This window comes from Natator depressus, chromosome 10, assembly GCF_965152275.1.
Source record: "Natator depressus isolate rNatDep1 chromosome 10, rNatDep2.hap1, whole genome shotgun sequence".
NCBI lineage: Eukaryota > Metazoa > Chordata > Testudines > Cheloniidae > Natator > Natator depressus.
In genome coordinates this window covers 19,489,188-19,515,920 of record NC_134243.1, presented here as the reverse complement: position 1 = coordinate 19,515,920, position 26,733 = coordinate 19,489,188, and the positions used below count along the sequence as shown (strand labels likewise).

Genomic DNA, 26,733 nt, shown 5'->3' with positions numbered 1-26,733 from the left:
GGAAGAGAGCCTGTCCCCGTTAATAGATTGATGTAGTTACAAGGATTTTCATTATTATTAAGCAGTCCAAGAGCTGAACCTTGACGAACAGTATGGAAATCACCCTCGTTGCTGCATGTTCCTATGAAAACTGGTTCTGATTTTCAGAGTACTGACCCTTAGCACAAATTAAATTAAGTGTTGAAAAATGTGTAAACATATGTTAACAGGGACTGAGGCCACCTGTGCAATTGGCCTGGAGTGACCATAGTTGTAGACTTGCTAAGAAAGACAGCTTGATGTTTCACTGGGCAGACTCTTTCCAGCAGCTGTCTCATTGCCCCCAAAGGCCCCTGGTGCCCGTACAAATCCACTTTCCAACCAAACTAAGGGTATGTCTACACTACGGAATAAGGTCGAATTTATAGAAGTCGGTTTTTTAGAAATCGGTTTTATATATTCGAGTGTGTGTGTCCCCACAGAAGTGCATTAAGTGCATTAACTCGGCGGAGTGCTTCCACAGTACCGAGGCTAGAGTCGACTTCCGGAGCGTTGCACTGTGGGTAGCTATCCCACAGTTCCCGCAGTCTCCGCTGCCCATTGGAATTCTGGGTTGAGATCCCAATGCCTGATGAGGCTGAAACATTGTCGCGGGTGGTTCTGGGTACATATCGTCAGTCCCCCCTTCCCTCCCTCCGTGAAAGCAAGGGCAGACAATTGTTTCGCGCCTTCTTTCCTGAGTTACCTGTGCGGACGCCATACCACCGCAAGCATGGAGCCCGCTCAGGTAACCGTCAACGTATGTCTCCTGGGTGCTGGCAGACGCGGCACGGCATTGCTACACAGTAGCAGCAACCCATTGCCTTCTGGCAGCAGACGGTACAGTACGACTGGTAGCCATCCTCGTCATGTCCGAGGTGTTCCTGGTCGCCTGTGTGAGGTCGATCAGGAGCGCCTGGGCAGACATGGGCGCAGGGACTAAATTTTTAGTGACTTGACCAGGTCATTTTTTTTAGTCCGGCAGTCAGTCCTATTGAACCGTCTTATGGTGAGCAGGCAGGCAATATGGATTGCTAGCAGTCCTATTGCACAGTCTTCTGCCGAGCAGCCATGAGATGTGGATGGCATGCAGTCCTTCTGCACCGTCTGCTGCTAGCCAAAGATGTAAAAGATAGATGGAGTGGATCAAAACAAGAAATAGACCAGATTTGTTTTGTACTCATTTGCCTTCTCCCCTGTCTAGGGGACTCATTCCTCTAGGTCACACTGCAGTCACGCACAGAGAAGGTGCAGCGAGGTAGATCTAGCCATGTATCAATCAGAGGCCAGGCTAACCTCCTTGTTCCAATAAGAACAATAACTTAGGTGCACCATTTCTTATTGGAACCCTCCGTGAAGTCAACCCTGTAAACCGTGTCCTCAGTCGCCCCTCCCTGCGTCAGAGCAACGGCAAACAATCGTGCATCTGAGTTGAGAGTGCTGTCCAGAGCAGCCCAATGGAGCACTCTGATTGGGCTAAAACATTGTCGCGGGTGGTTCTGGGTACATATTGTCCGGCCCCCGTTCCCTCCCTCCCTCTGTGAAGGCAAGGGCAGACAATCGTTTCGCGCCTTCTTTCCTGAGTTACCTGTGCGGACGCCATACCACCGCAAGCATGGAGCCCGCTCAGGTAACCGTCACCGTATGTCTCCTGGGTGCTGGCAGACGCGGTACGGCATTGCTACACAGTAGCAGCAACCCATTGCCTTCTGGCAGAAGACGGTGCAGTATGACTGGTAGCCGTCCTCGTCATGTCCGAGGTGCTCCTGGCCACGTCGGCTGGGAGCGCCTGGGCAGACATGGGCGCAGGGACTAAATTTTTGGTGACTTGACCAGGTCATTCTCTTTAGTCCTGCAGTCAGTCGTATTGAACCGTCTAATGGTGAGCAGGCAGGCAATACGAATTGCTAGCAGTCGTATTGTACCATCTTCTGCCGGGCAGGCAAGAGATGACGATGGCTAGCAATCGTACTGTGCCATCTTCTGCCGGGCAGGCAAGAGATGACGATGGCTAGCAATCGTACTGTGCCATCTTCTGCCAGGCAGGCAAGAGATGAGGATGGCTAGCAGTCGTACTGTGCCATCTTCTGCCGAGCAGCCATGAGATGTGGATGGCTTGCAGTCCTTCTGCACCGTCTGCTGCTAGCCAAAGATGTAAAAGATAGATGGAGTGGATCAAAACAAGAAATAGACCAGATTTGTTTTGTACTCATTTGCCTTCTCCCCTGTCTAGGGGACTCATTCCTCTAGGTCACACTGCAGTCACGCACAGAGAAGGTGCAGCGAGGTAGATCTAGCCATGTATCAATCAGAAGCCAGGCTAACCTCTTTGTTCCAATAAGAACAATAACTTAGGTGCACCATTTCTTATTGGAACCCTCCGTGAAGTCCTGCCTGAACTACTCCTTGATGTAAAGCCACCCCCTTTGTGGATTTTAGCCTCCTGAAGCCAACCCTGTAAGCCGTGTCGTCAGTCGCCCCTCCCTCCGTCAGAGCAACGGCAGACAATCATTCCGCGCCTTTTTTCTGTGCGGACGCCATACCAAGGCAAGCATGGAGTCCGCTCAGCTCACTTTGGCAATTAGGAGCACATTAAACACCACACGCATTATCCAGCAGTATATGCAGCACCAGAACCTGGCAAAGCGCTACCGGGCGAGGAGGCGACGTCAGCGCGGTCACATGAGTGATCAGGACATGGACACAGATTTCTCTGAAAGCATGGGCCCTGCCAATGCATGCATAATGGTGCTAATGGGGCAGGTTCATGCTGTGGAACGCCGATTCTGGGCTCGGGAAACAAGTACAGACTGGTGGGACCGCATAGTGTTGCAGGTCTGGGACGATTCCCAGTGGCTGCAAAACTTTCGCATGCGTAAGGGCACTTTCATGGAACTTTGTGACTTGCTTTCCCCTGCCCTGAAGCGCATGAATACCAAGATGAGAGCAGCCCTCACAGTTGAGAAGCGAGTGGCGATAGCCCTGTGGAAGCTTGCAACGCCAGACAGCTACCGGTCAGTTGGGAATCAATTTGGAGTGGGCAAATCTACTGGGGGGGCTGCTGTGATGCGAGTAGCCCACGCAATCAAAGATCTGCTGATATCAAGGGTAGTGACCCTGGGAAATGTGCAGGTCATAGTGGATGGCTTTGCTGCAATGGGATTCCCTAACTGTGGTGGGGCCATAGACGGAACCCATATCCCTATCTTGGCACCGGAGCACCAAGCCGGCGAGTATATAAACCGCAAGGGGTACTTTTCAATAGTGCTGCAAGCTCTGGTGGATCACAAGGGACGTTTCACCAGCATCAGCGTGGGATGGCCGGGAAAGGTACATGACGCTCGCATCTTCAGGAACTCTGGTCTGTTTCAAAAGCTTCAGGAAGGGACTTTATTCCCAGACCAGAAAATAACTGTTGGTGATGTTGAAATGCCTATATGTATCCTTGGGGACCCAGCCTACCCCTTAATGCCATGGCTCATGAAGCCGTACACAGGCACCTGGACAGCAGTCAGGAGCTGTTCAACTACAGGCTGAGCAAGTGCAGAATGGTGGTAGAATGTGCATTTGGACGTTTAAAGGCGCGCTGGCGCAGTTTACTGACTCGCTTAGACCTCAGCGAAACCAATATTCCCACTGTTATTACTGCTTGCTGTGTGCTCCACAATATCTGTGAGAGTAAGGGGGAGACGTTTATGGCGGGGTGGGAGGTTGAGGCAAATCGCCTGGCTGCTGGTTACGCGCAGCCAGACACCAGGGCGGTTAGAAGAGCACAGGAGGGTGCGGTACGCATCAGAGAGGCTTTGAAAACCAGTTTCATGACTGGCCAGGCTACGGTGTGAAAGTTCTGTTTGTTTCTCCTTGATGAAACCCCCCGCCCCTTGGTTCACTCTACTTCCTTGTAAGCTAACCACCCTTCCCTCCTCCCTTTGATCACCTCTTGCAGAGGCAATAAAGTCATTGTTGCTTCACATTCATGCATTCTTTATTCATTCATCACACAAATAGGGGGATGACTACCAAGGTAGCCCAGGAGGGGTGGTGGAGGAGGGAAGGAAAATGCCACACAGCACTTTAAAAGTTTACAACTTTAAAATTTATTGAATGACAGCCTTCTTTTTTTTTGGGCAATCCTCTGTGGTGGAGTGGCTGGTTGGCCGGTGGCCACCCCACCGCGTTCTTGGGCATCTGGGTGTGGAGGCTATGGAACTTGGGGAGGAGGGCGGTTGGTTACACAGGGGCTGTAATGGCAGTCTGTGCTCCAGCTGCCTTTGCTGCAGCTCAACCATACACTGGAGCATACTGGTTTGGTCCTCCAGCAGCCTCAGCATTGAATCCTGCCTCCTCTCATCACGCTGCCGCCACATTCGAGCTTCACCCCTCTCTTCAGCCCGCCACCTCTCCTCCTGGTCATTTTGTGCTTTCCTGCAGTCTGACATTATTTGCCTCCACGCATTCATCTGTGCTCTGTCAGTGTGGGAGGACAGCATGAGCTCGGAGAACATTTCATCTCGAGTGCGTTTTTTTTTCTTTCTAATCTTCACTAGCCTCTGGGAAGGAGAAGATCCTGTGATCATTGAAACACATGCAGCTGGTGGAGAAAAGAAAAGGGACAGCGGTATTTAAAAAGACACATTTTATAAAACACTGGCTACACTCTTTCAGGGTAAACCTTGCTGTTAACATTACATACACAGCACATGTGCTTTCGTTACAAGGTCGCATTTTGCCTCCCCCCACCGCGTGGCTACCCCCTCAACCCTCCCCCCTCCCTGTGGCTAACAGCGGGGAACATTTCTGTTCAGCCGCAGGCAAACAGCCCAGCAGGAATGGGCTCCTCTGAGTGTCCCCTGAAGAAAAGCACCCTATTTCAACCAGGTGACCATGGATTATATCTCACTCTCCTGAGGATAACACACAACGGATGTTGCTTGAACGCCAGCAAACATACACTGCAATGCTTTGTTGTACAATGATTCCCGAGTACGTGTTACTGGCCTGGAGTGGTAAAGTGTCCTACCATGAAGGATGCAATAAGTCTGCCCTCCCCAGAAACCTTTTGCAAAGGCTTTGGGAGTATATCCAGGAGAGCCGCGAATGCCAGGGCAAAGTAATCCTTTCACATGCTTGCTTTTAAACCATGTATAGTATTTTAAAAGGTACACTCACCGGAGGTCCCTTCTCTGCCTGCTGGGTCCAGGAGGCAGCGTTGGGTGGGTTCAGGGGGTACTGGCTCCAGGTCCAGGGTGAGAAACAGTTCCTGGCTGTCGGGAAAACCGGTTTCTCCGCTTGCTTGCTGTGAGCTATCTACAACCTCGTCATCATCATCATCTTCTTCGTCCCCAAAACCTGCTTCCGTATTGCCTCCATCTCCATTGAAGGAGTCAAACAACACGGCTGGGGTAGTGGTGGCTGAACCCCCTAAAATGACATGCAGCTCATCATAGAAGCGGCATGTTTGGGGCTCTGACCCGGAGCGGCCGTTCGCCTCTCTGGTTTTCTGGTAGGCTTGCCTCAGCTCCTTCAGTTTCACGCGGCACTGCTTCGGGTCCCTGTTATGGCCTCTGTCCTTCATGCCCTGGGAGATCTTGACAAAGGTTTTGGCATTTCGAAAACTGGAATGGAGTTCTGATAGCACGGATTCCTCTCCCCATACAGCGATCAGATCCCGTACCTCCCGTTCGGTCCATGCTGGAGCTCTTTTGCGATTCTGAGACTCCATCACGGTCACCTCTGCTGATGAGCTCTGCATGGTCACCTGCAGCTTGCCACGCTGGCCAAACAGGAAATGAGATTCAAAAGTTCGCGGTTCTTTTCCTGTCTACCTGGCCAGTGCATCTGAGTTGAGAGTGCTGTCCAGAGCGGTCAAAATGGAGCACTCTGGGATAGCTCCCGGAGGCCAATACCGTTGAATTGTGTCCACAGTACCCCAAATTCGACCCGGCAAGGCCGATTTAAGCGCTAATCCACTTGTCGGGGTGGAGTAAGGAAATCGATTTTAAGAGCCCTTTAAGTCGAAATAAAGGGCTTCATCATGTGGACGGGTGCAGGTTTACATCGATTTAATGCTGCTAAATTCGACCTAAAGTCCTAGTGTAGACCAGGGCTAAGCTAAGCGCTCATCCAAGTACAGCCACCCCTCACCTGAAAGGAGCAGGCAGCTAGGTGAATTGGGCTGTTTGTCAATGGGGAAACAGGAGGAGAGCCCTTGAAAAGCCCTTACCTAAGCCCCTGCACACCACACAAAGCATACATCAGTGGAGGGAAGGCGCCTGCATGCTTTGTAAGGTGTACAGAAGGCGCTCCCACACTGGTGCATCCTGGGAGTATGCAGTGTCTAAGGAGAGTGCATAGGGCTCACAGTTCTGGTGTGGGCTGACCAAATAGTTCCAGATTATGGAGTGTACGTGGTCTCTCGCTAATTTTGCAAGATAGCAGAGCCAGAGTGCCAGACCACAGAGGAGAGGATTTTTAAACAGGAATTCTGCACTTCTGTCTCTGAATAAGGCCCTTGCAAAACCTAGGGCTAGTCGTGCTTTGGCTTGCTCTCATGATAACTACAGAACTGAGTTTGCAAATGGGTTATTTTTCAGAGTATATTTATTAAGCATTCCATTTTTCACTTGTAATATGAAATAGTTCCTATACAGTCAAGAACTCCTCTCTTCATCATGGAAACTAAATGCTTGTTTATCAGTACAGCACTGAAGTGGCTTCCCATCTTAGTAAGAAAACTAACTACAATCATGTTTAAAATGCTTTCCAAGCTCTGGGCAAAATGTAGGAGGTGCATTCCATTCACAAAACTCCCACTTTAATTCATGGAACTCCTGTGAATGTAACGAGTTACAGGACATGCAGTAGAGATGATTGTATTACAGTGGTGTCAAAAGTCCCTGTCTAGAACTTCCTTCCTCTTGTGGGAGGTATTCTAGAAACATATAGATAGATATGGTCCCTGCCACTTTATGGTGTTTCACGTGTTTAGAGGCCTGGACAGACGTTAATTAATGTCTAGATTTTCCAGACATATCAGAAAAGGAGGTATTAGCCCACGATTTTAAACACTATTAAGCTGCTGAAATAATGTCTAATATTTGGTATGTTTATCATGAAGCTGAAGCTCCTCTAATGCCTTCACAGAAGCCTTCTATGACTTTTACCTTCCTTCACAAACTGAAACAATGTATTTTACTATAAAACCTAACAGCACTTTATTACCTTCCTCTCCAGGGTGTGAATCTCTCTGGAGGACAGAAGCAGAGAGTCAGCCTTGCTCGGGCAGTTTACTGTAACACCGATGTCTATTTATTTGATGATCCTTTATCTGCTGTTGATGCCCATGTTGGGAAGCATATTTTTGACAAAGTTATTGGACCAAAGGGAATCCTGAAAAACAAAGTAGGTATTTTTAAACGATACTTTGGATCGGGGTGACTTTTCTGTGGAATGATCCTTTCTGTGATTTTTTTAAGCTTGGTTCAAAAGGTTCCAAGAACTAGAAAGCTCCTTTCAAACAACTTCATCCATTTTACTTCCCAGTTATCATTTTTATTCCTCAGTTCTATTTCCAATTGGATCTGACTTGTTACATGATCTTGTGAAAGTCACATGAAACCTCTGGACCTTGTTTTACTCATTTGTAAAATGAAGAGATGTGAAGATGAAGGCCCAGATATTTAAAAGTATTTAGGTGCTACTCAGTTCAGCATTGCAATGCCTAAGCCTTACTTTCAAAAGTGACTTAGGTGCTTATGTGCCTAAGTCCCAGTGACTTTCAGTGAAATTTAGGTGCCTAAGTCACTTTTGAAAATGAGAAACATGCTCCTATGTCAGATGTTGCAATACTGAGCAGAGCAATAGCTTTAAAAATCTGGGCTTAGTGTTTATTAAGTGCTTTGAGCCTCTCTGATGAAAGATACAATAGCATCCATGCAAAGTATTATGAGAGAGTTCAGTGACTCCAAAGGCCTAAGATGTGTAGGTCAGCTGGAGAAAACAACAATTAAAAAACAAGAACTATTTTTTCTAAAAATTACCATGTACCTGTTGCGTGTGTCGTTATGCACATAATTAAAATCTGATGTGCGTCACTTACTGCAAGAATTTAACACTTAATTACTGTTTAGAGAGAGCCTTGTACTCAAAATATATATAATATAATATATTTTTAAATCTAGACTCGGGTTTTGGTAACCCATGGGGTCAGTTATCTCCCTTTCATGGATACAATTATAGTGATGACTGATGGTAAAATATCTGAGATGGGATCTTACCAAGAGCTGCTAAAGCAAGACGGGGCCTTTGCCGAGTTTCTTCGTACATATGCTAACGCTGACCAGGATGTGGAGAATGGAGGTAAGTTTACAAAGAAACTCCACTGAGCTAAAATGATGTGCTGCTTGCTAGTGGGTTTGTGGTAGCATACTTCCTCAAGTGCCTTTCTTTCCCCATGGTAGATCAAAATAGGCAGGGATCCTTGTTTCATGAAGGTATCCATGATTGGCTGGTAGAATTGAAAACCGGGTATTCAATATTCAGCATAACAGGTGAGGTCTGTTGGGCTGTAGAATAATCTCCTGTGGAAGCCCAATCGTTAATCCTTTCAGATTGTCCAATGCAGCTCTGAAGTCAGTCTAAGGCTGGGCACCTGTTTATTTCTAAAAGTCGTGGAATCTCTGACTTCTTATCCACACGGCTGGTGAGTCCCTCACATAAATAGGACCTTACTTAATCTGAGAGCAGGAAAGAGCAGCTGTTTCTTTTCCCAGCGCTGCTTGTTACAACACAGCTGCTTCCACACTTAGAGAACGTGGGGAATCTTTCTACTATTGCACCTTGTCTGCAACTCTTGGAAGAAGGATCTAGGCCTCCCAGTCTGATTTCTTACAAGACCTGCTCAGATTGTTTTCTGGCTCTGTTCCCTGCGTTAATGCTCAAATACAAGCAGTGTATTTAGTGTGCTCGGCTGGTGTTCTACTGATATTCCCTCTGTGTGCACATAGGACGTGTTCTTTGGCATGCACCTTCTGCTGATGGTCACAAATGGCAGGTTTTGCAGGAAGTGGATTGCTCCTGCTGATTTTTTGCGTAATTCACACTGTCACCTGGAGTCCTGCATGGGTGCTTGGTGCTCTAATCCTCATCCTGCCTGAACATTACCAGTAGAACATGAGCAGTACACTGAACCACAGAACGTGAATGAAGCTGTCAGAGAAGCAGTAGAGCTGTACTGACTTGCTGCCTGTTCTCTCAGCCAGGAGAGAAGTGAGAGTAGTTTTCTGCCCTCTACCATGGGCCAGGAGAGGGAAGTGCAGTGCTTGCATCCCCTTTCTGGCAATGGGAGAGGTGAGTGGGAAGGGAATGACAGGTGAGGAGAGGCTGACAAAGAGAGTGACTAGGGAACAGGGTGGAGAGTGAGATCAGGTGAGAGGGTCTGTAAGGTAGGAAGCAGAGTTGCCCTATTTAGGCCCTGTCCTTCCCAGCCCATAGAAAGCTATGACAGTGCCCCTCTGATTATTTTTGGTTTCAGAGTAACAGCCGTGTTAGTCTGTATTCGCAAAAAGAAAAGGAGTACTTGTGGCACCTTAGAGACTAACCAATTTATTTGAGCATAAGCTTTCGTGAGCTACAGCTCACTTCATCGGATGCATCTGATGAAGTGAGCTGTAGCTCACGAAAGCTTATGCTCAGATAAATTGGTTAGCCTCTAAGGTGCCACAAGTACTCTTCTGATTATTGGAGAAAGCAGAGCAGAATGTGCCTCCTTGGTGAGAGCATGTATTAATGAGTGTTGTAGAAGAGCTCAGCTTGTCTTCTGAATGTGCTTGTTGAATCTGCTCCATTTAGGTTTGCCAGGTGTCCGGTTTTTGACTGGAACGTCCGGTCAGTACCACTCAGAGTCAGTGCCACTGACCGAGCTGTTAAGTCTGGTTGGCAGGGCTGGCAGCCTCCTTACCTGGCTTCGCGCGCCTCCCAGAAGTGGTGACGTGTCCTTCTGGTTCTCAGGCAGAGGAATGGCCTGTGGAGTTCTGCACGCTGCCCCTGCCCTGTGTGCCAGCTCTGCAGCTCCCCTTGACTGGGAACCGCAGCCAATGGGAGCTGTGGGGGTGGTGCCTGTGGGCAGAGGCAGCACACACTGCGCAGAGCCACCTGGCCATCCCTAGGCCTAGGAGCAGAGGGACATGTCGTCGCTTCCAGGGAGGGCCCCCCCACCCCCCCCCGAGTCAAGTGCTGCCCGGAGTCCACACCCCACAACTGTCCCATACCCTAACTCCTTGCCCCAGCCCTGAGCCCCCTCCTGCATCAAAACTCCCTCCCAGAGCTTGCATCCCACACCCTCCTTCCACATTCTAACTCCTTGCCCCAGCCCTGAGCCCCCTCCTGCACCAAAACTCCCTCCCAGAGCTTGCATCCCACACCCTCCTTCCACATTCCCACTCCTTGCCCCAGCCATGAGCCCCCTCCCACACCCTGAACCCCTCAGCTCCATGCCCCAGCCTAGAGCCCCTTCCTGCACCCCAAGTCCCTCATCCCCAGCCCCATCCCAGAGCCCGCACCCCAACCCCCTGCACCAGCTCAGAGCCCCCTCCTGCATCTTGAACCCCTCATTTCTGGCTCCACCACAGAGCCCGCACCCGTAGCCGGAGCCCTCACCCCCCTCCTCTGCCCCAGCCCACTGAAAATGAATGAGTGAGTGAGGGTGGGGGAGAGCGAGTGACAGAAGGAGTGGGGATGGAGTGAGCAGGGTGTGGGGCCTCAGAGAAGGGGCAGGACCTTGAAGGGGTGGGGCAGGGGCGTGGCAAGTGTGTTCACTTTTGTGCGATTAGAAAGTTGGCAACCCTAGCTCCACTGGACCTTTTGTAGGCACTGGCGTTCTGGGGAGGTATGATCCTCTGGCTAACGCGCTGAGCCGAGACTGTGAAGATCTGTCTTCTGTCCCTGTCACAGTATGATTTTGGGCACGTCACTTAATCTCTGTCTCAATTCCGATTCTCTCATGCTGGGAGAGCTGTGGGGCAAAGTAAAGATTGTGAGGTTCTCACCTACCACTGGGACAAGTGCCACAGAGAAGCCTTTACAATAGAAGAAATATGATTAACTTGCACACTGTATAGAATTAAAGAAATAATACTTTAGGTTTGTAAGCAGCTAGGCGTACTCTTATTTAAAGGATAGCTGATACAGACTTCAATGTATGAGAAGACTTCAAACAGAAGGATTAATCTGTCTTTTTCTTTTGTAGTCTCAATAAAATTTAATACTTTGCAATTTGAACAGGTATTTCCTGTAAGTTGCCGGTTCTAGCCTTTGTCAGCTCACCTAGGCAGTTTTTTTTTCTTTTTTGAAGGCTTTGTACATGTAAACGTGCTTGACAAGTATGCCCTTGCTTTTATTGGAAAGTCTTTCTTTTCCCACTGGTGTGTTGGGTATCTTGTTTTGGAAAGAAATCCAGTATTTTTAGTATGCTGCACTGATTTGCCATCACTGCATGTAATTCTTCTTAATTACTATGACCCGGATGCACACGGGGCACCTTTGTGGTGTTTGCTAGTGCAATGTATTATCATAGTGTTTGATCACTATTTGTCCTTCAGTTTTGGGCAAATCTCTTTATCTCTGCTTTAATTTTTCCCTGTCCGTAAAATGGAGGTATTGCTCTCTCTACCTAGTTCACATGGACTAATGTAAATTAACAGGGCCATATAAATGAGAAGTCTTCATTTCTAAAGTCAAATTACTGTGTATCTCTATCTATAGTCACATAGGCAGACTGTATAGGTCTATGGAAACTAACAAAAAGGAGTCACCGCTATATAAATAAGTGTCCTAAACTCCCCAGGCCTTAGTACTTGTCTGCCACCTCCAAAGCTCAGTTTGGCTGCCTGTCCTCCCATGTTGTCTTAATGCTGTCTCAGCCTTACACAGCTTTCGGTCCACCCTCCCATAGTTGCTTTCCAATTTACCCATTTCCTGCTTCTCTGTTGGTGCAGTAATTGAGGCTACCCATTAGTCTAACCTCTTCACCTGTTCCTTCCACCCAACTTGACTTAGAATAGCATAAATGTCTCATGCTTTCATCTCAACATATTTATGAGGGGCTCCAGCATTAACTCTGAATTTTTCTTTCTAAGCCTGCAACTAATTTTCGAAGGTTGGGGACAAGGCGAGGCAGCTTTTTAGTAAACTTTCATAGCAAGTAATCATTTTATTTTTTTTAAATCCCACTCTTTTTACCATTCTCTTCTTGCTTCCATTAATATACAGCTGCAAAGAAAGGAGAAGGTTTGTCTGAGTCTTATTTTATAGCCTTTAACTGTTTCATCACCTTCTTCCCTCTTTCTCCCTCTCCCTCCCTCCCCCTCCCCCCCAATCCTGAACACAGATCCAAAGACTGGAGAAGACAAAGAAGGTTTGTGTTGGTTTGCTCAGGTGCTTTTCTGCATGTAGATAGTGGAAATAGTTGACTGTGCTATAAAAGATGTGCATGGTTTTGGAAAAGTCAGTGTATACGTTTAAACTCGAAATATTCATTACAATACCCCCTTCCAGATGTTAATGGCCCCTCTTAGTCCATTTCACAATAAGGAAGATTGGTATGTTTCTAGATCTGGTGAGAGTAAACACTGTAAAAAGTCTTAAACTTTTACTGTTAGGTTTTTTAAGTTTATTTCAGTGCAGCCTAATCTTTTGGCAGGGTGGGAAAATAAATATGAAAGATGGAAATCCTTATTGAATATCCCATTGACAGGGTGAGATGGGTCTTGTCTCTTAAACATCAAACCTGTCAGGAAGACAGAAAGTGAGGGCCCAATCTTGCAAATGCTTATGCATGTGAGTAATCACATGGAATTAAACGAGACCACTAACATGCATGAGAGTTTGCAGGATTGGTGCGTTAATGATTCCTTCATTTCCTTTCTCTAATGCCTGTTTAGTGTTCTAACTATACGACCTTATGATTTGAAAAAGAATTCTTCAGTGGTGACTAAGACATGAAATAAGGATAGTTGTTAGTGAGTTTGCATCCTCACTGGTATGGTGCCAGATTAATTATACTTCTGAGAGCTTTCCTTGTTTCTCAAATACTGTATTCAACATGCGCAGAAATATTTATCGTGTACAAAATTAAATCTGACTTTGAAGAGCTGTGGGCTTTTTTAAAGTGGAATAAGGGTTGCCATTAAATTCAGTGTTTGCAATTGAAAGGAATTTTGAATGCTTGAAGTTCTCCTAAAGAAATACTGTCTGGGTAAAACCCAAAAACCTAAATATATTTTCTCACTTTTAATAACTTCATTTGTAAATTTCTTAGTTTTAATATTGTGAAGTTTTCATTTATGCTGTTTTATTCACTGTTTGCACTTCTCATCATGGACAATGAAACAGCACCGATCAGTTTAGCTTTCTGACTCTCTGGCATTAGCACGATGCGTCAGTGTTTCATTTGCAAATGCAGTAGAGAATGCCATAAGTCAAACAGCTGCGATTCAGTGGAGTTGGCTGTTTGTTCAGAAAAATAGTTCATGGAAACAGTTAACATTTTCATTTTTAACTAAACAAACTTTGTAAAGGTCTAAATAATTGTCTCCCTGTTAAACGCTTTTTTTCCCTAATAGATACAAACTGACTATTTTTGGCTATATTCAGCCTCTTTAAGAATGTTTTTGTGTGCAGAATTCCTTCTGGGTTAAACACTGAACAGCCCTGCATACATGGAAACATTATTGTCCAGACTAAGAGAAGGTACTTCTTTAAGGGAAAAAAGTTGTTTGATTTGTGTGTGGAAAACGGTGAAATATAAATGTCAGGAGCTGATAGCCACACTAGACACTGTTTCATAGAGTTTCATTAAAGAATCCCAAAGAAAGCTTTGAAATTAATTCTTGTTTATCTTTACTGTTTCACAAGCTACATAAACTTCAAATTTTGAGTTGTTTTTCTAAGAGTTTCGGGTTAACTTGCCTAAATGCAATACTGCCTCTTCTTAATAGAATGGATATATATAGATGTATTAAGGGGGAACTTAACACCTATTTTTTGCTTAATGTTAGATTTATAGAAAGGCCTTTCTAGTTACTCAGCCTCAGTAGCATGTACTTGATTAATCCTGTTGGAAAATTTGTTGCCTGCTGTGTAGTGTGTGTGGTGTTTTAGGGTGCTGAAGGAAAGCCAGCATTCTTCAAGTTATTCTGAACGTATCTTCTACCTCTGCACTAAAAATCCAGAAAAAGCTTTTGTTATTTCTGGTTTGCTCTAAAATAAAAATAACTTTTTGCCTTTTTATGAATAGTCAAGGCACGAATTCTTGAAGAGTAGAAAAAGCTTAGAGCATCCTCTGAATTAGCCCTAGCATGTACTGTACTATGAAGTTGATGTGTGCTTTAGTGTCAAACACTTCTCTTAACTCTATTTCAAACTATTAAAATTAGTGTGCATTGAGTAGGGAAAGGAGCATAATGTTCTGTTGTCTTTGCATTTGCTCATAAGATTAAGATTCAAACTAGTGCTAAAAAGTGTGATTGTTAAAACCTATTAGACGTAATTATCATATGGAGTATTAATTGCTTAATTGTGTTCTCCCCTTTGGGTGCAATTTTGGTATGAAATATTTGACTGGGTTTTGACTATGACTTCTCTAGCTGTGGCCACCTTTGTTCATTTTTGCTTTTCCTACAGATGCAAACAGCCCAACTGTGAAAGAAGGAAAGCATATGGAAAATGGTGTTCTCGCAAATGAAGCAACAGGAAAACCGATACGTAGGTGTGTAGTTGTTTCAAAGTAGAGTAGGTCAAAGTGCACTAGGGAACTGTTAGTGCGCGGCACACTAGTATGTTGTACATTTACAGCCCAGTGTTCTGTGCACTTTCTCTTCACCTAGACAAGCCCTTAGTCTTTTCCTTCTGCTTTATGCTGGACAGTTTGCAGCCTACTCTTACTGTGCAAAGTACAGTATTTCTGCTCTTCATGAGAATGAGTTTCCTTAAATGATTAAAAGTCTTAAATGTCTTTTGACCTGAGCAAAGACTTGGAAAATAAAGTCTCTCTCCTTCATGCTTCCCAAAGAGAACATCTAAGGTTGTTTTGTCGTTCCGTAGTGTAAGCCTTGTGCTAAGGAAGTTCACGTGCCAGCAAAAATTGAATATCCCATGAAAATCTGAGCCTGTTCCACGCATGGGTTTGCATTTTGTAGGGAAGCTTCAGTTCAGGATACCCACAAGTCATTCCATTTCTCCTTTAAACATCATAGAGATGAATATGCCCATTTCTGGAAGTAATTTGACTGCAAATTTTGAAGGCTGATGAGTAATGTATTCAATGTATTTAATTTTCCAATCCTGCTGATGATGGGAATACTCTTGAATCCGTGCATCTGCACAATACAATGGCAGGATACAGAAAGGCTGATTATTTATTTATTTTAAACCAAGGAATCTTTCTTCCTTGAGTTTGATTGCTCAAGCAAGAACCCCTCTCTGGCTTGTTAGTCCATCATTTTGTACTTATTCTGAAGCATTTGTCTTCAGGTGGTAAGGAAGTGCAATCAGGTAGAGAAGAGTGGGTTATTGCTGAACACACTCTCATGCATTCTCCTTCTAGGGAGGTTTCTGTCTGGCTCAGCGAAGCACAGAGTAAGTTTGTATCCAGACTTGTAGATCTAGGTCATTGAAATCCATTTGCCAAGTAAACAACTGGTCCCTGTTATGATGGCTTGTTTAAAAATGTTTTTTCAGACAACTCAGTAACTCATCAACTTACAGTGGAGAAACAGGGAAGTCTTTGAACCAGACTAGTACAACAGAGCTTCAGAAGGCACCAGCAGAAAAGAATGCTTGGAGACTTACGGAGGCTGACACAGCAAAGACTGGGAGGGTGAGATTTAATTATTTCTTTTCATTTCCAAATTTAGTTGATCAAAAATCCCTATGATTTAGGAGACAATAGCATTCAAATGTACGTGCTGGAACTAGCGGTGCTTGGGGTGCGGCAGCACCCCCTGGCTTGAAGTGGTTTCCATTATATACAGCAGGGGTCTCAAACATGCTGCCCATGGGATTCTTCCCTGCGGCCCGCCAAGCTCCCCGCAGCCCCCCCCCCCCTTCCCCCAGTCCCCTCCCCAGCATGCCGCTTCCCTCCAGGCCAGGGGTGGGCAAACTACGGCCCCGGGCCAGATCTGGCCCCACAGGGCTTTGGATTTGCCAACCCTGTGATGCTGAGGGCCCCGCGCCGCTCTGGGAAGCGGCAGGCACTGATTCCCTGTGACCACGGGGGGGAGAGGGAGCAGAGAACTCCGTGAGCTGTTCTTGCCCGTGGTTACCTCCCCTGAAGCTCCCATTGGCCAGGAACGGGGAACTGTGGCCAATGGGAACTTCAGGGGAGGTATCCACAGGCAAGAACAACTCACGGAGTTCTCTGCTTTCCCCCTCCCCCTGGGGCTGCAGGGACAGGGTGCCTGCCGCTTCCTGGAGCGGAGCGGCACAGGGCTGGGGCCAGGGCAGGCAGGGAGCCTACCCTGGCCCCGGTGCGCACCCTTGCCACCCCAGAGCTGCTCAAGGTGTAAGCAGTGCTGGGCCAGAACCCGAACCCCTCCTGCACCCTGCATCCCAACCCCCTGCCCTGAGCCCTTTGCCACACTCCAACCCCCTGCCACACTCTGCACTCCCTCCTGCACCCCAAGCCCCTGCCCTGAGCCCCCTGCTGCACCCGGCAGGCAGGGGCGGGGATGGAGTGGGGGTGATGCGGCCCTTGGGCCAACGTACGAGTCCTCATGTGGCCCTCCTGGTGACTGGAATTTGAGACCCCTGATATACAGGGTTTACAATTTGGTTCAGTGCCTCACAGCACTCCCACTATACAGATTGTTGCAGCATCTCTGCAAAGAGCAAGTAACTAGTTTTGGGAAGGAGGTGAACACATTTTTTTAATTGACTTCATTGTAACTTCATTGATTGTTTCTATGCTCTATGCTATTAAACCCGTGTCCCAGGTTTGTTTGTAGGCCCAGAAAGGGCAGAGAGGGAGGAAATGAGAGCTTCACTTAAACTGGTGTGGCTGGCACCATTACCTGGCAAGCTGGAAAAAATGAGGTGAAAATTTCAGCTGCTAATTATAACTCTATTGCGGTCACTTCTTGGAAAGAGGCTACAAGGTTGTGACCAGCTCTGTGACCCGAGCCACACTCTAGAGGGATTGGAATTGACAACTGGATGAAAACCAAGTTTCCACTGTCAGATCCAAGTGCTGAATCCCAGCACACAGAGGGTTTTTGTAAGAGATCTGTAAGCTAGTGCTTTGAGGGGAAAATACTTCTTTGCTGCAGCATAGATGACAACTATTTCACTTGAATCTTTCTCTAAATGTAGCTTATAAAAAGTCCAATCCATACATATTGGGAAGTAACCTTGGGCTCAGTTTTTCCTTTGGTTGTAGTACCCCCATCTGCCTATGGTTGGATCCTCTGGTTAAAAGGTGGGAGGATTTTATGGCTAAAGCCCAGAAACAGAAATTCTATTCCTGGCTCTGCCATAGATCTCCTGTGTGAGCTTGTGGAAGTCGCTTAATCTCTGTGTTGCTTTCTCCATGTGTGTTAAGGCAGCAGTGCCTACCAACATCCCAGGGCAGTTGTGGGTCACTGAGCTAACCTTTGCAAGGCATTCTGTTAGAATGTGGCACTGGTGCTGCCAGGCATTATCTTTCTGGGACAGGACTCGTAGGTATTTTGTGGCCCGCCATAAAGATGTAAACTGTGTAACCAGTATGTTGACTTCACCATCCTGTAGGTGGTGTTTACATATATGGGTGTTTTAGGCCTTACACTTCCTGTGTGAAGTGACCTTTATTTTTTTCCTCTTGCATCTTTAGGTAAAGGCGACAGTGTACTGGGAATATATGAAAGCCATTGGACTCTTTGTCTCTTTTCTGAGCATCTTCCTTTTTATGTGTAACCATATAGCCGCCCTGGCTTCCAACTACTGGCTAAGTTTATGGACAGACGATCCCATTATTAATGGGACTCAGCAGCACACGCACGTCCGGCTAGGAGTGTATGGAGCACTGGGAATGTCTCAAGGTTTGCCTGGAATTATCTGTTAAGCTATTTTAAAACTGACGGTTCAAAATATTAAGCCAAATGTTAAAAAGATCAGTGACTTGGTGTGTCCAGCACTGCACAAAGGCTTCCTCAGGAGTCTTTTGCTGCCATGAATTTTATTTTGCTTTTTATGGGAAGATTTAACTAATGGCAATAAACTATTCAGTTAGTGAATTTGGTTTTCTTTTAATGTAAGAAACAAAGCTAGAATGCATATGGTTATGGGATCTGGAACCTTTAGCCTCTGGGTGGCTGGTTCAAATCCATCCCAGGTCTGTGATGACTGAAAGTTACTGCCATCCGATGGCTCTTTGACCTGTATGAAATGAATTGAGTCTGTCCCAGTTCCCAGTGGTCAGGAGCTGCCACACCTTTTGATCTTGTTTGGCAGCCTTACTGGTAGTTCTAGAGCAGCAGCTAAGGATTGCCAGAGCCATGTGGACTACTAAACTATCCTCACTGCTACACGGGTCCTGCCACCTCAGGATTCAGACACGCTGACAGAGTATCCAAGAGAAGCTTGCACAATTGCTGCCTGTTAGGTCTGTTCTGTGCATAAATAGGCTTTGTCTGACCTGAAATTAAGCACACGATATCCCACTTATCTTCAGAATTGCCGCATCCAGTCTTGCAACAAGAAATAAACAGCTTTTTAAAGTGGAGCAGAGTGTAAGCAGGCCACATGTGCAAATACTCTGAAATCACATGTTGAAAGGCAAACACTTCCTTCAGATGAGCTTATCTTTTTCACTGAAGAGTCTTTTATTGCTCAGTCCAACTAGTTCAGATCACCATCTGCCTTCTTCAGTGAGGATTGATTGATTTTGAATGTGTGTTGACTAAATTTACTATGGTTTAGATTTCATTGATTACAAACAAAGAATAAACATAATTAGGAAAAACGTTTCTGCTCAGGGAGGGAAAAAAAGTTGTCAACTTGGTTTTCTTTTTCAGGTATTGCTGTGTTTGGCTACTCAATGGCTGTGTCAATAGGGGGGATATTTGCCTCACGACACCTACACATTGGCCTGCTTCACAGTGTCCTTAGGTCTCCAATGAGTTTTTTTGAACGAACACCTAGTGGGAACTTAGTGAACCGGTTCTCTAAAGAGATGGACACTATAGACTCTGTGATTCCTCAGATAATCAAAATGTTCATGGGCTCACTGTTTAACGTCATCGGGGCCTGCATCATCATTCTCTTGGCCACACCAATAGCTGCCATCATCATTCCGCCGCTGGGACTTGTCTACTTCTTTGTGCAGGTAGGGAACGTCGGCCATTGAGCTCTCTCGCCAGCATGTCTCTCTCCTCTCCTTTTGTTACTTAGGTTTTAGATTTTAATGTGTCTTGAGTCCATGTTTGACTGACCATTTTCGGATACTATCTAAAGTGCACTGTGCATGGCAGGCCCGTCAGCTTGCTGGATTTCCAGTAGCTGAGCATTCTCTACTTTGCCTGTCTGAATAGGACACTGGAAAGAAACTCCTATAATTCAAACAATGAGTGTGTGCTTCGGAGAGGCACAGCTGTAGAAAGTGCAGGTATAGTCAGAAAAGTGAGCCTAAAACAGGAAGATAGGATTGACAGCAGCCTTTTTACTCTCCAGTCTTGCTCCCTGTGTTTGTCATTCCTGCTTACTTTAGTGGCAAACACTCCTCCCCCGCCCCCCCAAAAAAATCACTTCACTGCTTTACTCTGGTGATCCCTGCAGAGCCAATACAGCCATGGGAAAGGGAATTGGCTTCTCTTTTGGCTCCTGTATCAGTGGGTTTGTTCGCCAAGTTCCAGTTGTGGAATTTTTTTTTTCCTGGTGGTGGTGCCTGAGACAAACAGAACTCAGCTTGACTCTCAGATCCCAGACTGAGCTTGCAGGACTGGCATTTGAGGGGAAAATAAATCTTCCTTGTGTGAGAAAATGTGATCTTGGGCCATTTGGAGATCACAAACACTGGCCCCCACAATGCTATTTTTACCATGCTTCTTAAAAACGCAGTCAACTAGATAATCATATGGTCTCTTCTGGTTTTAAAATCCATGAATCAGTGCATTTTCATAGAAGCAAATTGGATTTCTCTAAGTGATGTGTAGTACTCTTATCCAGAGTAAAAAGGGTGAGAGTTGGCTCCCTTGATTCCCTGTAGTTGAAGTCGTGTCCAGGCTGTGCTGCACCTTTGAACTCAGTGTTCTACTCAACTTGATTTCCAGAGATTTTATGTGGCCACCTCTCGCCAGCTGAAACGTCTTGAATCTGTCAGCCGCTCTCCAGTGTATTCTCACTTTAACGAGACTCTCCTGGGTGTCAGTGTCATTCGAGCCTTTGAGGAGCAGACGCGTTTCAAACAGCAGAGTGACTTAAAAGTGGATGAAAATCAGAAAGCGTACTTTCCCAGCATTGTTGCAAACAGGTAGATGGGCGTGAGTGTTGGGTCAGCACATAGACAGCAGCGGCATAGCGAGGGTGCAGTTGTGCAGTCCTCCATTACTCAGGTACAGCCCATTGATTTCAGAGAAAGTTTTGCTCCTCCCTTCACTTTCTCTGCACATTGTTCATTTAGTTGAACTGCGGCTGTGTTGGGTACCTGAGACCAAACATGTTCAATGTTAAAACAGGAATTTCTGCCCCGAAGAGTTAGTTTCATGTGCTTCCGCGCCCCATGTTTCTGGAAATGATCAGATAACTCTAAATGTGTCAGTTCCCATGTCACTGGCAAAGAAGGGGATGAGTAGATGTAAATGCCTCAGTGTAACCATATATTTTTAAAAAAAAATACGAATTTAAGCATGTTCACCCTGAATTTTTGTTTTAATCAGATATTTCTGGAAAATGGAATCACTTGTCTGTGTCTTGCAGGTGGCTGGCTGTCCGGCTGGAATGTGTGGGGAACTGTATAGTCCTCTTTGCGGCACTGTTTGCAGTGATTGCTCGCAACAGCCTCAGCCCTGGATTAGTTGGACTGTCAGTGTCCTATTCATTGCAGGTAATATACTTCAGGAAATCTTTCTGCACTTTAAGACCATCTACCCGGTATCAGGATATAAATCTGTAATGGAATTAGAGTTGAGAATTGATCTGTCGTCTATAGTCATAAATAGGCTTTGTCAGTACGAACTGAATCCCCAAATACTTCATGAAACTAAACAAGTCCTGGAGAGAGAACTGATTTGTGGAGCATGTGATGGAGAAAATGTTTACAGATGAGATTTGAAAAGAGATTTAGAGTCCAGGTGGGATGGAGCTTTCTTATGTGGGAGGGGCTGAAAGGAGAAACCTTTTGAAATAATGAAACAAAATTGTGATGTGAGACACTGACTCCAGCAGGACAAATGGAGAGCTGGTATTGGGGTCACACTAGTGGCCAAGTTCTGCTCTATACTTATACAGCTCCCATTGCACATGTGTATCTGAGGGTAGAACTTGGTCCCAGTTGTATTTCATAATTGTAGAAGGTGGCGAGTTGTTCTCATCCCATCCCAGGTAAAGCCAAGTGCTGTGTTGTGCGTTTAATGAGCAGATGGCACTTCGGGTTTTCATCTCAGTATTGCATGCTAAATGTTCTTTTCTATGCTGATGTCCATTTATATTGTAAACGCTCCATTTAGGAATTTTCTGCAGGTTACAACATACTTAAACTGGCTGGTTCGCATGTCATCTGAGATGGAAACTAACATTGTCGCTGTGGAAAGAGTCAAAGAATACTCTGAAATGGAGAAAGAGGTATATTGTGGCTAGTAGGTTGTATAATTATGTCTAAAGATCTTCCCTGCTATTAACCAATGCTTCAGGCTTGCATTGTACGGTCATTGCCTTTCTAATGGGACAGAAGGGGGACTTTCTTTCAAATCAGTCAACCTGCCTCCTAACTGGCTAGACGACAGTATTGGTTTCTGAACAGAAGAATTTACTCTAAGATGTTTCTTGCCATTTTGTAGTAGGCTGAATATGCTGCATTCATGGAATCTCAGCCCTTACTGACAAGGGAATCCAGAGATACTTGTACTTGGAATTTGCTTTTTAAGAGCTAGTGGTTTTCTTCATCCTTAATGCTGAGAGTGCCCCCTAGTGGCAGAATGTTAACTTTGCAGGTATTTTTCTTCACTTCTAGCATTTGTTTCCTCTATCACTATATGCACTTGTATGCATTTGTAGGAAGCCTTCGTCTTCTGTCTAGTCCATACTAAATTAACAAATGGAGTTATGCAAAATTCATTTTCAGTCTGATGATGACTCATGTAAAGTTCTTTTGGTCACGTGTGTTTCTCCTCTTAACCTTCTTCCCCCACATTATTTATTTTGGGCAATGTGTTCATAGGAAGCCCAAACCCTCAAATCAAAACCCAGCCCAGTCTGAGTTATGTCTGGGGTGGGGTACAAACCAGAGAGTTCCTCCTCACTCCTTTCCACTTGTGGTTCCTCCAAACCAAAAACTTTTGGAAAATTTCCTGATTTTAAGAATGTTTGTTTTTAATTGGCTCTAGTAATGAACCCACTGGGATCTCTGCTTTAATATAACTGCTGATTAGGGTGAAAACCCTGCTCTGTTTACACACCCACTGAAGTCTGAGTCAGAACTCATTCATTACCACCATGCAAAGTGTTCAGTTTCCTCTGTCTCAGGCAAGCTTCTTCTAGTTCTAAACCTGGCTCTCTGGGTTGGCACAACAGTGTGTAACTGTTGCATGACCAGTTTTCAGAGTGGTAGCCGTGTTAGTCTGTATCAGCAGAAAGAATGAGGAGTACTTGGCTTTAGCCCCCGAAAGTTTATGCTCAAATAAATTTTAGTCTCTAAGGTGCCCCAAGTACTCCTCATTCTTTCTGTTGCACGACGAGTGTGTCATAATATTTGCTTTCTGCTGTTCTCACATCAGCAATTGTAGAGAGACTTATCCCGGTAGGTGAGGCTTGTTTTAGTCAAGACACACATTTTTCATAACTTTAGAGTCGAATCTTGCCCTTGATTATACCTTGTAACCTCATTGTCTTTGATGCAGCCGAATTTGCCCCTTTGATTTTCCAGAACAGCCCTTTTTGAAAATGAGACTTATTCAACCCCTGGTGGAGCTATTTCTTCGCTTGCTCAGTCAGATGGGTCAAAAAGGGTAATAGATCTATTAATGATCTAGCTGAATGGGTGGGCAATTGTTCTTTCAGGCTCCATGGTGTACTGACCAAACTGCTCCACCAAACAACTGGCCTCATGAAGGCAAAGTGGAGTTCAGAGGCTATGGCTTACGTTACCGGGAGGACTTGGATTTAGTTCTGAAAAACATAAATGTTACTATAAACGGAGGAGAGAAGGTAAGTAACATGGCTCGCTGTTTATACCCACACTGCGTTTTATAAGCTATATATGCATATAGCACTTCGGCTGACAATGGGATTTGATCCCTGAGACTTTCAGCACTAAAAGGATGAGGTTCTACCATTGTAGCTAAAAGAATGAGTCCTTCAGTGGCTGGTCTTTATAAGACAATAAGAGCCCACTACAGCTGCCAGCTAAAGTGGGACAAGACCCCTGTTGTGGGTTGCACGTGCTCACTGTTTTCCTGGGCATGTGCTCTTTTGGTATAGAAATACAAACGACTGTACTGGAGAATGTGACCTTAACCAGTTGCCCTTTTTATTCAACACAAGCAAAATGAAATGGCAAATTGATGAAGTTTAAATTGCACTTACTGCTAAAAACCTAAGTCACGTGTCATGTACCACATTTTACTGACTTGTGCAGCCTTTTTTTATGTAGGTTAGCATGTATTTTATTTAAAAATAAATACAAGGCAGTTTATATTAGTATGCAAGCACAAATCCAAAAAAAGGCACATGTTTATGTAACTTCCTAATCAGACATGCAACTATTATGTTAATGAGCACAATTGTAGCCTAAATTCAGGTGGAAAAACAAGATCAAAACCTCTAGTTCCACAACTGTAACTAGAAAACTCATACAAAAGAAAGGAACAGGTGTGATCTGAACTTTGTCAGCACTTCTCTACTTCACATTTTCACCACAATTCCATTTTCCTGTCCAGAAAAGTCCCAGAGCTTTTCCAGGTGCACTGAAATTTCGATGTGCTGTTTGAAGGATATTTTCATTTTCTGTATATATGCACCATCAGTTGCTTGTGCCAACTGAGTTCTCCATTTTCTTAACATAGTTGCTTTGTACTGGGTAAATGTATGGATTACATCTGAAATTGTGTCCACTTCAGGAGATTCTCGGTGGCACTTTGACTTTATCCTTTCCCCCAGAATTATTAAATGATAACTTCTTTCTGTGTGCCTTCTAATAGGTGGGAATAGTTGGAAGAACAGGTGCTGGAAAATCCTCCCTTACTCTGGGTTTATTTCGAATCAATGAATCGGCAGAGGGAGAGATTATTATTGATGGAGTTAATGTGGCAAAAATAGGGCTCCATGACCTGCGGTTCAAGATCACCATTATTCCCCAGGTAGGTGCAAAGTTCCTGCCAATACCATAATTGATTTCTTAAGGCTATTGAGGCTTTAATCAACTGGATGTGTATTTTATAAATACCTTATTAGTGTCTGATTCAACACCCAGTGGAGTCGATGCGACTATTTCCATTGACTTCAGTTGACTTTGGATCAGACTTTTGTGCTGGCTTAGGCATGTTTCCTTTTCTTTATGTAACAAGTCAAACTTAGATCTGAATTGGTTTGCTGGCATGGAGGCAGGATCCAGGGCCTTCTGAAATTATGAACTCATTTGGTTAACGCCTTGTAATAGATTTTCAATAGTCACATAGGTCCTGATGCTGCAAATTGCTCAGCATGAGTGTGGAGGTCTGACCAGGTAGTGCAGCTGGCATGATGTGGGCATTAGTAGGTTAAGAACCCTCTAGCTCTTCTGGACCAATAGAGGGCATATATAGACTGCATATTACAGGGTGGAGACTTCTCACTAGAATTACACGAGGACACAATAAATTTCACTCTGTTTTGACAATAACTTGGCAGATCAAGTCTGGTCTCCGTGGTTCACTTCTGTTTAGGAACAGTAAGAAACAACATTAATCATATGGAGCTATGCCACAGGGCACTCCAGTTTTGAGGGTTTAGGATCATGTTATTGTTTTGGGCTTGATGTCTGCTTATCAAATTGCCACATGACTGAGTCAGTTCTGCACCCTAGGCTTGGTGGTCAAATGTCTTTGAATTCAGTTTTTAAAACTATTGTGTTAATAAGTTACTAGCTTTTAGTGTACACGCTTTTCTGCCTATTTATAGTAATGCAAGAAGGAACTGGATTTAAATAATTGCAAAAGGTTTTCTGCAATTCATCTGTCTAGGATCTGGGTAATAGGTTTGAGGTCGGGGATTATATTGCTTTTGCCCTTTTTTGATCATTCCATATTAAATTTCAGCTTTGCTATCACTAATTGCCATAAGAGGAAATGGAATAAGTAGATTGTAGACACCATGCATTTACTGATGCAGCCAGTTTGGACTTTGAATCTTGTGGGAGTGTATTTTGAAGTTTGTTTTTCACATGCCATTTTATTTGAAAAAAATGTTTTGGCATTTAAATTGAAGCTGTTTCTATATATTCTTTGGTATTGCAACTAGTCTGAGGTTCTTTCTGCAGATGCATTTTCCAAGCAAGAAACAAGACACTTTATTTAAAAATAATTGAATTCAAAAGGTCTTTTGTTATAATTAATTATATTCCTTGGGTTGCTTACAAAATACACCATTTCCTTTGCCATTTAAATGAAATCTCTTGAACATTTGCCATATTTCTTTGTATGTAGAAGTGTTGAGTGCATGTTATTTTCTGACTAGGATCCAGTATTATTTTCTGGCTCTCTGCATATGAATCTTGACCCTTTTGACCAATACTCTGATGAAGAAATTTGGACATCTTTGGAATTGGCTCACTTGAAAAATTTTGTTTCGTCTCTTCCTGATAAACTTAATCATGAGTGTTCTGAAGGTGGAGAGAATATAAGGTACAGTAAAATTTTTCAGTGAAAATTTACTGTTAAAGCTAAAACTTTTGACAGCATATGAGAAACATATGCTTGTATGTTCCTCCCACTTTATTTCAGACTGCAGGTTCAATTTTACTACTTGTGACGTGATTGGTGCAGTACAAACATGAGAGATCCCTGACCCATGGACCTTAAAATACATCTCGGACATCAAAACAGACCTAAAAATATAAATAAACATTGTAGTTTTTATTCACTGCATAAGACCGGATTATCTTGTGTTGGGGAAACGGAGAAATTTTAATGTGAAATTGCCAAAGAGACAATTAGGTGTTTTTTTAAAAAATATTTTAAGCTTTAAGCCATGTAAGTGAAAGTACATACTTAAGAAATAGTAAGTTAAATATATTAATTTATATTTATTGGCTTGGGCAATTTTGGGAAATTTTTGGTTAACTTCAGGCTTCTGTAGTGCTTATAATTTGGAGAGAGAATTGTACCTAACGAATGCAGGTTTCATACTGCAGCTGTAAGATAACTGCAGTACTAATCTTAAATACATTTAATCTACTGATTGTAAATTGGCCACCAAACCAGTTCAAATACAAAACTATGGAGAACTTTGCCACAGTCTGCACTGTTTAAATACTATAGTCTGGTGTACTTACAC

At 44.6% G+C, this 26,733-nt stretch overlaps 2 protein-coding genes across 5 annotated transcripts in view; one reads left to right on the top strand and one right to left on the bottom strand.

Annotated features, from left to right (window-relative positions):
- The window catches only part of LOC141994903 (multidrug resistance-associated protein 1), a 97,244-nt gene that overhangs the window by 67,328 nt on the left and 3,183 nt on the right, over positions 1-26,733 (top strand). The window contains exons 18-30 of one of the 4 annotated variants that reach the window (XM_074965396.1): positions 7,252-7,419; positions 8,199-8,376; positions 12,404-12,430; positions 14,698-14,782; positions 15,754-15,892; positions 17,882-18,089; positions 19,065-19,375; positions 20,319-20,518; positions 20,965-21,091; positions 21,727-21,828; positions 23,263-23,409; positions 24,402-24,560; positions 25,915-26,081. In XM_074965396.1, coding sequence (XP_074821497.1) covers positions 7,252-7,419; positions 8,199-8,376; positions 12,404-12,430; positions 14,698-14,782; positions 15,754-15,892; positions 17,882-18,089; positions 19,065-19,375; positions 20,319-20,518; positions 20,965-21,091; positions 21,727-21,828; positions 23,263-23,409; positions 24,402-24,560; positions 25,915-26,081 — 2,018 coding nt within the window. Of the gene's footprint in view, positions 1-7,251; positions 7,420-8,198; positions 8,377-12,285; positions 12,304-12,403; positions 12,431-14,697; positions 14,783-15,753; positions 15,893-17,881; positions 18,090-19,064; positions 19,376-20,318; positions 20,519-20,964; positions 21,092-21,726; positions 21,829-23,262; positions 23,410-24,401; positions 24,561-25,914; positions 26,082-26,733 lie in introns of those variants that run through there. The other 3 variants (XM_074965398.1, XM_074965400.1, XM_074965399.1) reach the window with 3 other exon arrangements.
- On the bottom strand, positions 262-5,645 carry LOC141994619 (uncharacterized). Its single transcript, XM_074964856.1, has 3 exons — positions 5,188-5,645; positions 4,360-4,609; positions 262-382 (listed from the first exon to the last, which is right to left on the bottom strand). The coding sequence occupies exons 1-3, from the start codon at positions 5,591-5,593 to the stop codon at positions 262-264; spliced, it is 777 nt and encodes a 258-aa protein (XP_074820957.1). The 5' UTR covers positions 5,594-5,645.

Coding starts and splice junctions, on each gene's coding strand:
- LOC141994619 (XM_074964856.1), bottom strand. CDS start 5,593: ATGAAGGACAGAGGCCATAACAGGGACCCGAAGCAGTGCCGCGTGAAA. Junction 4,610..5,187: donor AGGCAGAGAAGGGACCTCCG/GTGAGTGTACCT, acceptor TTTCTCCACCAG/CTGCATGTGTTTCAATGATC. Junction 383..4,359: donor CGGCAGCGTGATGAGAGGAG/GCAGGATTCAAT, acceptor CTTATTCCGTAG/TGTAGACATACCCTTAGTTT.